General features: G+C 41.3%; 1 protein-coding gene across 1 annotated transcript in view; it reads left to right on the top strand.

Annotated features, from left to right (window-relative positions):
- Positions 1–14,581, top strand: part of NIPAL2 (NIPA like domain containing 2) — a 54,743-nt gene that overhangs the window by 15,430 nt on the left and 24,732 nt on the right. Inside the window, exons 2-3 of the mRNA XM_009675988.2 lie at positions 3,368–3,436; positions 6,598–6,769. Coding sequence (XP_009674283.1) covers positions 3,368–3,436; positions 6,598–6,769 — 241 coding nt within the window. The remainder of the gene's footprint in view (positions 1–3,367; positions 3,437–6,597; positions 6,770–14,581) is intronic.

Consider the following 14,581-nt stretch of genomic DNA (forward strand, 5'->3'; position numbering starts at 1 on the left):
TGCTGTTGTTGCAGGTTTTGGAGGCCTTGTCCTCAATAGAAGCAGACTCTAAAGCTGTATGAAGCTGTCTGGCCTTGCAAAGGCTGGTGTATGGCTCTCTTGGTCCATTAGCCGGGCACATTGTAGCTCCAGTTAATAGGTCACATATGTCAGTATTTCGCAGAAGATGAAAAGAGGACTGAGAAGATGCAATTTTTAAGCTGCTTCCTATTTCTTGCAATTTCTGGAACTCGTAAGAAGAACAAAGATTTGTGGCAGATTGTTCCAGTTCAGACCATCAGGTTAGAAAACTTTTAGGTGTGCACTGCAAAGATATCTGAGCCAAGCTCACATGCTCCTAAGGAAGCAAGCATGCAAGATATGAAAGCAGTTGATTCTGGAGAGGTCACCAGTGATCCACAGCATTGGAAGACTTCCTGCTGGACTCCTTATTTGGGTAGTATGCATAGCTGTCATGGGGGCTTTCAGCTCACAATCTGCTGGAGGTAGATACTCAAGTTGTCATTGGCACCCATAGGTGGATGGGATTTTGCAAGTTTTGGGGTGATATATTGAACATACATTTTTATTCTTTTCCCACTAGCTGCATGCAAGTGTTACCTCAAAAGAAAGGGACTTCTCTGGGAAATGTCATTGACCATTACAGCCATTCCTATGATGAGGGGCCTGGTGGAGTTCCTTATGCCTGGGTTTTCAACAACGGAACTAGAGATGTAAGACTACAGATGGGGATATTGCTCTAATTACCTGCTCCATGCAGATCAAGGGGGCGACCCTACCCCTTTGCACCCCTCCTCTTCTTACCTGACAGCTTAGCTCACCTTTTGCTATGATGACTTATGCATGCTATATATGAGGACCACCGATTTTTTCCCAGGAATTAGTTAGCCACTGCCTAAGCCATTTTACATTTTTCAAGCTTTTGGCAGCTTGAAAGCTGAATGGAGAGCCCTCGTGGGCTGGCTTGAAACCGACATGTGTTTCCTCCCTGGGATTCTGGTTGCCTCCTGAGTCTTGCATAGTGTCTGTGACCCAGGACTGAAAGCTGGGATTAAGGAGTTCGAAGGGGTTATCTAGACACTCAGCCATAAGGACGTAGTCAGCTGCTGAAAAGAAAAAAGCCGCAGAGAGAGACTGGGATCTCTGCTGGGAGTAGTGTGGATGTAATAAAATTACTTACGCAATAAAATGATGGGGTATACGAGCTATTCCCTGCTGTCCCCTTTTCCTTACACCCTTCATGACAAAGCTGACAAGGCCACTTCTCCAATCAAAGGAACACGTCATTTAAAAAGAACACAAGCCTTTGGGAACAGGAAAGCAATTTTGGTTAAACTGCTGTTTTATTGAAGTTGCCTTGTGTGCAGGATGATGAGGGGAGTGTAAAGAGTATAATCCACCTGTGAAGTGGTCAAACTCTGCACAAGATGTAGCACCAGCAGTATTAGGAGCCAAAGCCTCAGGAAGGAGAACCTGCCTTCACTGCTCCTGGGTGGCCAAACACATGGGGCTGTTTGACAGCATTTATCCAGTGTGTAAGAAGGCTGCAAGGCAGCTCGTGTACCTGTAACGGTTAGTCCTTGCACTTACCAGGTGTGTAGAGGTAGCTTGTAACATGCTCCCCACTGTTCCAAATTAGAGGTATTCCCCAAGCGTGGAAAACATGCTGTGAGTGAGAGTCCAGGATGCGCTACTGGAGTACCCTCTGGGGTACAGGAGGGTATGCGAGCTAAGGAGGAGAGGATGTAAGATGGGAAGGGCCATTCAGTGGCCAGGCACCAGAGGGTACAGGCAAAAACGAGTAACGCTTCTCACTCAATGACTGCTTGTGCCAGGCTGTAGCACTGGGCTCTATTGGCACAGAGGGTGCATGAGCAAAAGGGAGCCCTATCACCACCTGCCTTCCCCTCTCTGCATACTCTCTTGCACCCATCAGTCATGTCTTGGTGACACCTAGCTGTCTGTCAAGCATATTACCGGGTGTGATTCTCTTGCTTGATTTTCCTTCTGAGTCTAAGCCACTGCAGAAATGCATGGGACTGAAGACATTTGGATTCAGCAGTAAAAAGAAGTGCCTTTTAAACAAGAAATACGATCACCTCTTGTTAGACCTTTTGCGACAAGGCTGTCGTTTCTTCTCAGTTTTGAGGATGTTCTTTCCTAGTCTAGGAATTATCTAGGAACTATAATAGGCCCTATTGTCATCTCCAAGGGCTGGGAGGACCAGGTATTGCCTCTCTATAAATGTTGAGGGGCAACAGTCTCTGCTGCTGGTAGGTGCTGCCACTTTGAAGCTGCCAGAGACCTCACTGGAGAAGAGCCATAAAAGCTGAGGCTGTGAGCAGCGGGCCTGCTTGGATGTTTCTTTACATCTTGCAAGCAATATTCACGCTGAGTTATGTTAGCATGACTTTATTTATAGAAACCCACTGATAGTATGTGTTTGTCCAGATGCTCGGCTGACACTACCCAGAGATGAGCCCGAGCTCTTCAGGCCTGCAGAAACCCTTGGGGAGAGACGGACTGCTCCAAGAAGATCTGCATATTCTCCCGGCTCTAGCTGAGTCTTTTCCTTCTTTGCAGACTGTTGAGGCTTGTCACAGCATGAAGTCTTGGATGGGTGGGAATCATGTTCAAATATACTTTAGGACAATGTACAAACATATTGAATCTGTACAGGGAACTTTGCTGTGTACCTGGTATTTGAGCTTGCTGAAATGGCATCTTTAAATGGCTGCTTTCCAGAGAAATGGATCCTACTTGAATGCTTTTAATTTCTCAGCTTCATAGAAAGTTTGCATATCTTCCTGAAAATTAGATAGGCTGATTAGAAAAGAATTTGGTGAAATAATACAATGCATTAAAGAAACTGTCAGGAGACCTATATTTCTGGCTGCCCTGTCAAACAGTGGATATGCTAACGTGTAAAATAATTGTGTTCCAATACGAATGGTCTGATTGCAGTTGATTTTCCTTCTGGATTGTGTAATAAAATGGTTCTTTTTTGGACAAGAATAATGCATGTGTATAGTGTTCAATTGAAACCTATCTAGCTTTTTCTTTTGTGAGATTTAAGAACATGTTCTACTGAAGGATAGCAAAACCAGCTTCTGCCCTGGGCTGCTCTTTCAGCTCCCAGTTGTTTACTGCTCAAGTGCTAGGCAAAATGTACCAGCTTAATTATTTTTATTGTCAATTGTGCAGAGAGATTTTTTATCAGTACACTCAGTGTAGCATGAACTTAGTGACTGAAAAATGCAATAATTTGTTTTTGATTCTGTTATAACGTGTTAGCATAAGCCCACTGTTATATTGCTCTTCTTGAACACATAAGAATTTTGAATTTCTTTGTTTTGTGATCTTGCAGACTCAGCTCTTGGGAGTTTTACTGGCCGCTGCTGGAAATTTTCTGATTAGTGTGTCTTTGAGTATACAGGTATGAAATTATTTCTCTTTATTTTGAGTTATTTGTATTGAGCCAAGGAGCTTATGTTATAGTTTGTTTTTATGGTGAAGTTCAAAATACAATTTCTGTTGCATTTTATAAATGTTCTCTCTCTTTCTTCAGCTTGTCCTCCTGTTGTTTTTAGTGGCATGATAGCTCTCAACCTTTTCTATGCTGTGATTCCCCTTTGGCAACAAAATAAAAATTCATAACTACTCCTTCTCCTTGCAATCCATCATAAGGAAATGCCAGTTGTGACCTGCTTATGGTCCCACTGGATGTCACGTGAACCTGTCTTAGTGTGTGGAAATCTAAAATGGAATTGACCACAAAATCTTAAGGACTGATTAATGAAGCAATTAATGTAAATAAATGCACAGGGGAATGTAGTTGCATGTAGTAGTGGGCCCCAGAACAACTTTGACCAACTTCATTTTCATACAGCAAGTAGGATAAATGATATAAGAAAATATTACTTTAAATCATAAAAGCTATCAGAGGTGCTGACCTTACAACAATGGCAAGGGGTTGTAGGATGAGATTTATAACATCATATCTGTATTAATAATTAGAAAACATACTCAACAGAAAAATAATACATTATAATTTATATCTTGTAGCCTTCATGGTATTTTTATGCCTTCTCACACGTGCTTCTTAAAGCACAGAAGACCTTTTGTGTTAGTTGCACAGAAAAAATATTTTTGCTAACTTGAATTCTATATGAGTTTAGTATCTCTCTCATAGAAAACTACTCTTTGTTCTTTCTTTAAAGGATGAAACAGAAAGCTGTGAAATATGAAATTTTTCATACATAATAATTCCTTTTATTAAAACAGGAAGCTTCTTCAACAATCCCCTTCTATTTTAAGTATCTCTGGTTAGAGAATCCCCCAGAAAGAAGTCTGTTTAGCCAGACATGGCATGCATCCTGAAATCATTTCTGCCTCTACAATATGAGTTCTGATCTGTGATTAGTTGTTGAAGGCAACAGTAGTAGGAGAGGCTCCATTTCAATGGAAAAACTTTGGTTGACGAAGTGGAAATTCACTCTGGCTCATAATGAGGAGGTAATTCAGACACCACGTCTTTTGTCTGCTAAGGGCACCGAGTGCCAAAGCGGATGCTTTGCTAGGAGATGTACTGAGGCATGCAAACTGGCTGCTAATTAACTTGTAATCATTAACAGCATTTACTGGATTTGAACTCCTTCAGCTTTTAAACGCTACATAAGCTGTTAAGGAAAACCCAATTGCTCTGCATTGCCCTTGACAGACAGTTTCCACTGGAGCTTTTATTTATCCTCTGAATAGCTTTTTCCTCCCTTTAGTAATGAAACAGACATCTTATAAAAATGAATAATTACATTCTATAGACCTCAAGATTTATTAATATTAAATGGACAGGCCAACTTTTATTGATCTCTCCCCTTTCCACTGTGCAGTTGTCCTCCCAATCTTCCCTCTAGCTAGTTGTCAGCTAAAGAAGAGCCCACTCTTTGCTGTATTTCAGCTGTAACATAACCTAAACAGCCTCCATTTCAAACACTATCTGTACACAATACTACACCGAGAACACAGACTGCTGGAGAAAGAAGGCTGCAGGGGAGCTGCTGAGCTCACCCTCTGATGTTCATCACACATCTTTTCAACCACAGTTTGCTCTCTGAAGTTAGTCTCATTCCCATGCGAATTTGGGAGAGAAACCAGAGCTCAGCATTCAGCTACGAATTTGTCCTAATCAGTTTTCAGCAGAAGCTAAGATTCTTGATTTAACAATTTTATTTAATATCGATTTCAATGAGATTTTTACTCTTTTTTTTTTGTTGTTTATAAAAATGAAACATGCAAAATCCTGGATATTACTGAATTGTTGGCTTGTGGCTGAGGGAAGTTTGATTTTTCTCACGCTCACTTTCTCCTTGAAGGGCTAAACTTCTTCTCAAGACTTCATCCCTTGAACATACGCCATATCATGAAGCCGCGATAATGTGCTTCATCCTCTGAACAAGAGGAGCGACTGAGGCTATGGTATATCACAGACGTTATTGTTTGGCCCGTGAGTGTAGCCTACAGAGTAGAGTGTGAGTATGAGGAAAATGATTTATCACTTCCCTGAGGCTCTGCAGGGTCACTTCCAAAATCAAATATCAGTTGGTAGAGGAAAAGATACATTTTATAGCCACTTATGCTACAATAGCTGTATCATTTGGTTTCCAGCTTTTTTGTGGAGAGGCTGATGAGGAATTTGAGAATGGAAATTATGTTCTGCAGAACCAATGTGGTAAACATTGCATCCCTCCCAGTAATGATGCCTTCCTGATGATGACATCCTGGACTCTGTTTTAGAAGACCACTGTGATCAAAGCCAAATTATCCTTGTTGTATAGAGGTTCTTGCCGTACAAGAGAGAAAACAATTACAACATGTGTAAATAATGCCTATTCCACGTAACAGAAGTGTTGATGAAGTATTACTTGAGCATACATTATATCTGTTGACATAGGTGAGGCTGGTTTTCCTTCTGAAAATAATGCTTTACCCGCAATCTTCTAAGGTCAGACAGGAGATTGTGTCGAAAACCTAAGTTCTACCTAGTGAATTGAGAGTCCTCCCAACAGCAACGGTGGATAATTGCTGGCTTTTTCATCCTGAAATTGTATTTCTGGCTAGAATATGCATCAGGGAGCAAGGAACACTGTACCGTCTGGTCACCTTCTCCTGGTTTGTTGCTGCACTTCTGATCCTGCCCCATCTCCTCGCTTTGAGTATTTCCAGGTTCACAGGAGAACCTGCTGAGGTAGTCTGTGAAACTAGGTCTTTCTGAAACAGCTATGCTTTGAGAGTAGAGCAGAGGTTTACAGTGACAGCTCTGAATACTGTATATTCACTTAATATTTTCCAGGTTTATTCAGAGGTCTAGTTTTTCAGACATTTAAAGCAGGGCTATGAAAGCACAAAGATGAAGCAGCGTTCGATTTACACAAAGCAGTATGTCTGCGATATCAAGCTGAAAGGCGTGTTTAAAAAGAAAACCCTGACATACCTGGAATTTGAAGTTGACAGCTCCCTTAATTACCCCACTTTTGTTATACATAAGAACACAGTGGAAGTCTTTCTTTTCATGGCTGTTCCTAATAATTAATTTTCTAGAAATGCGCTCATCTGCGACTGGCTTGCCAAGCAGATCCAAAGCCCTACTACACGAGCAAGTTATGGTGGTGTGGGATTATCCTCCTGGCGCTTGGAGAGATGGGGAATTTCACAGCCTACGGATTTGCCCCTGCTGCCCTTGTTGCTCCGCTAGGATGTGTATCTGTCATAGGTGAGATGGTTTGCTACATTTTGCCTGGATAGCTATTTTACTCAAATGCCTGTTTGTGATCTGAGGAATAATACCAGAGGAACTGCAGCAGGAACACAAGAGAAAGATGTTAGTGTTATGGTTTGAAAAGAAATGATTCATATAATTATGTAGGCTGACAGTTAAATGCAAGCCCTCTACTTAACTCACAGACCTTCTAATATCTATCTTTTCCTGTAGTTTTGTCTGTTGTGTCCTCTGGTCACTCTGCTCTGCCAGTTCCTGCAGGTCATTCACCTGCTGCCCTACCAACACTGCCACCATACGAATGTTGCAGCCCTGCAAGCCCCCAAAATGGGGGACTGGTGTCCTGCTGACTTTGCAGAGCTGTGGCCTGATCCTGAGTACTGAGAATGTGTTTCTGAAGTCGTTGTCACACCAGGTGGTTTCTCCTGCTGCCCCTTGCCCCTCATCATGCTTCATGTTGACTTGCCTCTCTGCCCGCACGCTGCTGGCGGGCGCCCGTGCCCACCGGCGCACCTCGGGGGTTTGGCCTGGGCCCGCGCACTGCAGTCACTTCTGCAGAGAAATGCCTCTTGGTAAAGGTGCAGAAATTTTTATTTCATTAAATCAGTGTCTTATTAAGGTTATTTTTCAGGAAGCTTATTATGAACAAAGGATCTATTCTGCTACTTCCGGTAGCAGTGTGTGATCAAAAGGACCTAGAAATTTCCTGAAATGTGTAGTTAATTTATGGACATTAGCAAAGTTGCTCACTTGTTCGTTTGTGTACAGATCAATTGGACTTCAGTATAGTTATTTCTGTATTTAGAACTTATTTGATATCACCATCTTTTCACTTTGTGTTGTTACTGGAATAATTTTATTTATGGACCTGTTTCAGGTATGAGATGTCTGTTTCTTTGATAAAGAAACGCATTGTAAAATATATTATCATTTTGTGCCAATGCAAAGCAGAGTGGAAAGGGTAATATTGTACAGAAGATGTGAAAAAAGGAATTCAGGGTGCACCTGTGACCCTTAATTGTGTCACTTCACATTACAGGTAATGTTAAATTATTACAGAATTCCAGAGAGTTTTGGAGCTACTGTTGTTCACTATCGTAGGAAAGGCTTCTGAAAGAAAAGAATGAAATATTACCTGAGCTGAAAAGGTAACCTGCACATGACACATCCCAATGTGATTTTGGCAGCAGCAGCTATATATTTATCAATTGCAGACATTTCCAGATGTCTCTGAACATTAAGGGGCATTGACCAATCTAATTTGCCGACCAAACTGAATAAAATGCAAATACATAAAGCTAGAAAGAAGAGATAAAAGATAGTGAGAAAGGAAAAAATTCCTTTGATCATAAAACTGCTACAGGGAACAGGTCATATTTAGGGTTGATTTTTATCTTCTTCCCTACCTTTGCAATATATGATGAAATGTTGCATCTGTTTCTTCTGTTCTCTATTTCCCCTTACCCCTGTTAAATGTCAATAAACCATTTTCATAAGTATTATATTTTATCAAAACTCCCACTCACTTTTTTTTTTTAACTGAACTAAAATGCTTATCCTGGAAGACCCCAGAATGCACTTTAATACCTTATATTCCATTCCCATATATCAGCTGACAGTATCCCTTTCATAGCCCAAACATTAGAAATATCTGAAATTGTATTTAGTCTAGCAAACATTCCCTTAAGGAAGGGAAAGAAAAAATGATGTAGACAGCCAACTACAGCACTGCTATGGTAACTTCCCGGTAACATTTCCTATCACTAGATACTCTCTTGTCTTCTGAAATTACAGCCAGAAAGAGAGAGCATCCTCTTAATTTTAGAGCAGTTTATCATCTGGGGCAATGACAAATTGACCAAGACACACATACATCATCTGCTAACAACTATGCAAGTGACAGTTTAGGCAGCAGGTCTTCCACTTCCAAATATAAAGAAGTTTTTTCTCATTAAGATGCAACCCCTTTTAGGTGGGGGAGGGTGAGATTTGCACAATCTCGTTGACTGTTGTTTTGAGGTACTGTTGAACGTGCATAAGTTAAATTGTAAAATGAAGAAAATAAGCACTTGATAACAAATTCTAAATGTATATCTGATTCTCAACTCTGTCTTTCTTACAAGAATTTTTTCCAAACTTCACGTCAACAAATCTCAAATGATAAGCACTGATGTTTTATATGTTGAGACTACAAGTGATGAATCTGTCTCTTACATTGGGGTACTCAGCACCCTATGGCTATATGGTGGGGAAGATGTCCTTTGCCGTATGTGCGGTCATTTAGGGGACTTTCAGAAGCTCTCCGGGACTGCTCCTCAGGTCTGCATGGAAAGTTTCCTTTGCTTGGAAACCACAGTGTAGGGAGAGGATGAGGCACACTCGATTTTTATCCCAGAACGGATCTGGGCTGTACTCACCACGAATCTTCAGACCTCCTAGATGGGAAGTGTCCCCAGGTCCTAAAATAGATGGAGCCAGCATTTATTAAGCTCTGCTACCACACTTAACTGCAGTCCAACTGAATTTTGCATTTAACCTGGTATCAATTAAATAGTGAAAAGTTTGTGCCTCATTCTATTGAGCTGTGTACTTCTGACGGATGTTTGAGAAAGAATCCAGCACCACAGACCATAAATTGGCACTACACCAGAAGCTTTTTTTTCTTAGGATTAAGCTATGAAGACTATATTTTTTTCTTACACAGTGGAAGTATTTCTGTGTGTGGTTGCAATGATGCAAGCTCTACATCTGTTCAGGGTTTTAAATAGTTTGAGAAGACAGCAGTTGTTTTCTCCAAAAGGAGAAATTGGTAAATTTTTAATTTAAAAAACGGAGGAGTGATACATGTTTGATGTGATCATAAAAAGCTTTTTGTATTTTAAAATTAAAAATCATATTTTACATGTAGCTTGGGTAATTTTAGACTTATGTGGTTTTTTTTTTTTTCCTCATTCTCCTCCTCCTGCTTGCAGAAATAAGTTGAAGGGGAAGATAAGGAGAGGCTAGTGGAATAAGAGATCACTTTTTATGCAGTTTCATCATTCCATAGAGAGCTATCTTACGCTTAACTCACTTAGACTGACATTGATGAGATCCCTTTGCATTTTTGTATACTCCTTCTAACTAGCTGTGGGACAAGAAATTACTTTACTCTCTGAAAATTGATATTCCTGATGGTGCTTTAGGAAAAAGATTCTCAGATATTCTTGTAGAAATGGATGTCTCCCACTCATGCTAAGGTAACATCTTTGTGGTCAAAGAGCTTTGGCGTTTGAGAACTCTGTTATGAATGAGAACTGAGAAACATTTGCCAGACTATTTTTGAAATGGTTTTTTGTTTGTACTTTTCTAGAAGATGCAACAACAGGATGTTGGGTTTTCAGGGTCCTTCCTTCTTTCTGTAGTGTGTATGTATGTTCTGTAATAAGAGTTTCCAGAATTAGGTACACCTTGATGGTCTCTCTTTTGAACAACGTCTCTCATATTTTGCTTGCTTGCTTAATCAGGTATTGGAATCAGGCATGAAGAGAAATGTTTTATGCCCTGTCCGCTACTTTTCCCACGGTACTAGTATTTCATCTTGCTGGAAGCATTACATCTTCGGTGTGCAGAAGAGCTATCAAGAGGTCATGCACCAACTGACCAAATTCTGTAACATCTTCCTTTGTATTTAGTTCACCATTAATATCTATCGTATAAACTAAGAATACGCTTGAGTAATCAATTAGCTATGATGAATTTGTTCCCAGCTGCCTTAGCGAGAGCTAGCATGCATGCAGGTATTCTTTCATTTTCTCCATTTTTTTTTGTTAATCACCCTCTGACACACAGTGCTGAGGCCCAGGTCCCACCAGTTCTAACAGCATCCATCCTCCTCCCACCTGAATCCTCAGCCCTGTTCCCCCCCAAAATGACCCAGAGGAGGTCAGTTGGTTGGTTGTCCCCAGGCTCCTGGTCTCTGCCCACCCTGTGGGTGAGATGGTATATCTGAGACTTAGGCAGGATATGACAATTGAGGTGTAAGCCAAAGGTCTTGGGGCAGGGAGATTCTCAGTTGTGAAGTACCTATATGCAGACTACACTGAGGGGATGGTGCCACAAGCGCTCAAAGGCAGTTGAGATTTGTCTGTGGGTGCCTGCAGCGTATGCATGGCTCTGCCTGTCCTCGTGCTGTGCAGTCTGTGCTTCCTGCCCCTCAGTCACCCCCATTGCCCTTGGCATGGGAGGGAGATGTTCAGGTCTACCCCAAAGCCATGAGCACAGCCTCTTTCTCAGAACAAGCTCCTTCCCTTTTGAATGTGCTCAATAGCCCTTTACTTGCTTGGGGATTTTGTTTTTATTTTTTCACCCCATCTTTCTTCTGCTAAACAGCACTTCTGTCATGGCCAGCAACCTCATCAGTGCAGCCTTTTTTTTTTTCCGATCCCACTCTCAATGTACCTGCCTTCAGATCCCTGTGGAAATACTGATACTTCCCCAGGAAGAGACACTCCCCATTATCTGCCCCTTGCCTTACTGCTCATTTGGGCTGCTGTGATCCAGTGAACTACCCCCATTGTCTTCTCTCCAGACCTTCCTGATTGAGGGGTAGGCTATTTTAGCTTGGATTTGGGGATGGATTAAGGCATCTGTAACTGCTTCTATATCAGGATGGTCCTCTCTCTCTCCAGCTTGGAAGGTAGGTAGATAACTGAGTGTCTGTCTGCATCAAGCATACTTTAAGGTCGCTTTTTCAGAAGTGACCTTCTGCAGCAGCAGGTTGCCATCCTTACTGCTTGAGCACTCCTCAGTAGGTTTAGTGCAAATCAGCTGGGTGAAACTGCTTCATCAATTGGAGTCAGATCCTTAAATTGTGTAAAACAGCATAAATGTGAATTTTTTGAGTGTTTTTTTTTATTGCACAAACTGGGAGAGGCGCAAACATTAAACAAAACTCTTCAAATCATATCTAGCAAACCTCCTTTCATATTTCATCCAGAGTGAAATGGATGCAAAAGTATTCTCCAAAATGTGTGACTGTAAATGCCTTTACCTAATTGCTGTGATCTTAGCTTTGCTACTAATCAGTTCGGCTTAATAAAATGAATGAGGCAAATCTTCAATTTTGTGTCACATTATTGGAAAACTATTGACAGGCCAGAAGCAGCAAAAGCAGCTTGTGTGCATTTATGAGAAGCTAAAATTTAAAAAAATAGATTTTAAATAGTTAAAAGTGCTAATGTAAGACTTGACAAGGGGAAAAGGAGGAACGTGCTTATATTGAAGGCTATGAACAAAAATTAGGGAGGAATTCTTTAAGGTACTGCCTGACAATAACAATAAGATTAAAGAGATGAGATTCATAAATAGCCTGGGGATCAGAAAAACAGCTCAACAATGACATATACTTATTTCTCAAATAGTTTTTGGTAGGAAAAAGAAGTGATGGACACTTTATCTTTTGAGTCTTCTAAGGCTGGATTGGACAAAATTCAGAAAATATCCTCTAAAGATCAGTGTTTTAATATATACTTTCTCTCTTTAACTTCTTCAGTTCCATATTGTCCCTTTCTTAGAAAAACAAACATGAAACAAGCCTAACTTCAGATTTCATGTCTAGGAGGCAGAGGAGTTGTCTTGTGAGCTGGGATCTCACCACTCAGTTTCCTAGTGGTAGAATACACATTTTATACTATCCGTTTGTGCTGGAGAAACCCTGCATATGGAGATAATCGCACACTATCACTCTCCTAGGAGAATCAGCATCTGACAAAGCTGTGTGTAGCACCACTACAGCCCTTCCCTGTGAAGCACTTAATTGTATATCATGCAGAAAAAGAACACTTCCTACAATTTCTTTCAGTTAAAATTGGAATTCATGTGCTGCAGTAATATAGAGCTGATGAATACAAAACAGCCTGTGTTATGCTGAAGTATGAGAAGATAGGGTTGTTTCAAAAAATAAAAAATAAAAGCTCTGAATAAACTGGGTTTTTTTGCATTTTCTACCCAGTAGTTTTTACTTGTTGTGAATTTGATGTTGTACCAAGTCATAATATTTTTCATTTGAAATACTAATTCTGTATTTCCACATTGAAGAGTTTCAAGAGCCCTCAGAAAGGAACATATAGATACAGATATTTTATAGACCTATTTACCAGATTGTATATATTAATATGAGCATCATGCAATCAAGATGAGAAATGAATGCAAAGATTTCTTTGGGATGTGTTTTAATTCATGCAGTCCTCTTTTGTCCAGGCTCAGTTCTGTAATGTTTAATACTTAACAGAAAGTCTCCCAGAATTTTCTGCCCTGCTCTTGATCTAGCAGGCTTTCAGTAGGAGTAGGATCTGTGCCTATTTTTGAAAGTTTTACCTTAATAATTAGTTAAAAAGTCAAAAACGTTCTAAATGTCTGAACGTATACAAGTCTTCTCAAACAAGTAGGGATGCTGTCCTAGCCTCAGTGACATACAGGCTCAGACATAGAGTTGAGCATGTGTGGTTTTGTCCAAACCAGTGACTCAAAACCAATGAGATTTTAAGATAATTATAAATTGCTTGTTTTATTGTCAGACTCCTGATAGCTTACACTTTGACACATTTTTTTCTGTATTACTGCATTTTTGAATTCTATGGCTGATCAATTAAAAAAAAACTAGAGAACATTCTTCACTTGGGCACAGATCTTAGTCTCTGTAACTGTCTATAGCTCTTTAAAAAAGAAACTGGCAAACAAATGAACATTTGCTAAGGCACATTAATGCCTTTTAGCACAGCCATTTCCCCCCTTCCTCGGTCTATTCACCACAGAGTTGAACATAATGTTCAATGATTTATTTTCCACATCAGTAGTACTGGTGGAGGAGAAGGATGCATACAGCTCTGATGACAGAGGGGGAACGAGAGGACTCTGATGTGAGGAAGGGGAAATTTGGGGCTGGGTAAAAGGAAGTTAGATGCAGGCCACCTCAGTCAGGCAAGGAGGAAGTTGGTCGGGGGTGAAGCATGAGGGTATGAAGTCCCAGGTGTTGAGGTAGGGTCATGGGGAGATGGGGACACCTTGCCTGTGCTGTGAGCGATGGCGCGGGGAAGGCTTGGAGGGTCTGGGGAGCTGAGCACAGGCGCTTCGGCAGGGCTGCTTGAGGAGCTGAAGTGGGGACGTAGGAAGGGCTCTGACTCATGTATCCGGTGTGCTTAGCTGAGGCCATTGGCTGCCCACTTAGTCTTCTGCCATGAGTTCATCGGCTCATAGGGTAATTCAGGCTGGAAGGGACCTTGGGAGGCCCCTAATCAAACCCTTGGCTCAAAGCAAGGAGGCCACTACGCGATAGAAGAAATGCAGGGGGAAGTGTTTGCCGTCTAGCATATTGGCTTGAACTGCCTGTTCTGGAGGGATTAATGTCTTAAGCAGCTAGACCCAGCTGAGACTGTGAGCTGGAGCCCTAGAGTGTTAAGGAAGAGGGGCAGAGCAGCTGTGAGGGCTCAGCATTTCTCTCCCGGGGTCTGGGGATGCACTTTGCTGCCTGCCATTTGTCTTTGCCAGCTGGGGAAAAATGCCAGAGCCTACAGACGGCAAGGGAAGCAAGCGCCAGCCTGCACTCCTGGGGCTCTCATGCTCCCTTTATAACTACTTCTCCTCCTCCAGCCCATCCTTTCTAGAGAGCTGCTCTCTACATGGAGATGATCTGCCCTCGGTGCCTCTGATTTACCCTGGCTCAGTCCGACTCTGCAAATTGGAGAGCATAAAAGATGATTTAAAAATCAAACTTATAAAGCTTAAAAACAGAAAGTTACAAGTAAAAATAAAAGTTAGGCGATGTAT

The sequence above is a fragment of the Struthio camelus genome, chromosome 2 (assembly GCF_040807025.1).
Source record: "Struthio camelus isolate bStrCam1 chromosome 2, bStrCam1.hap1, whole genome shotgun sequence".
Lineage (NCBI taxonomy): Eukaryota > Metazoa > Chordata > Aves > Struthioniformes > Struthionidae > Struthio > Struthio camelus.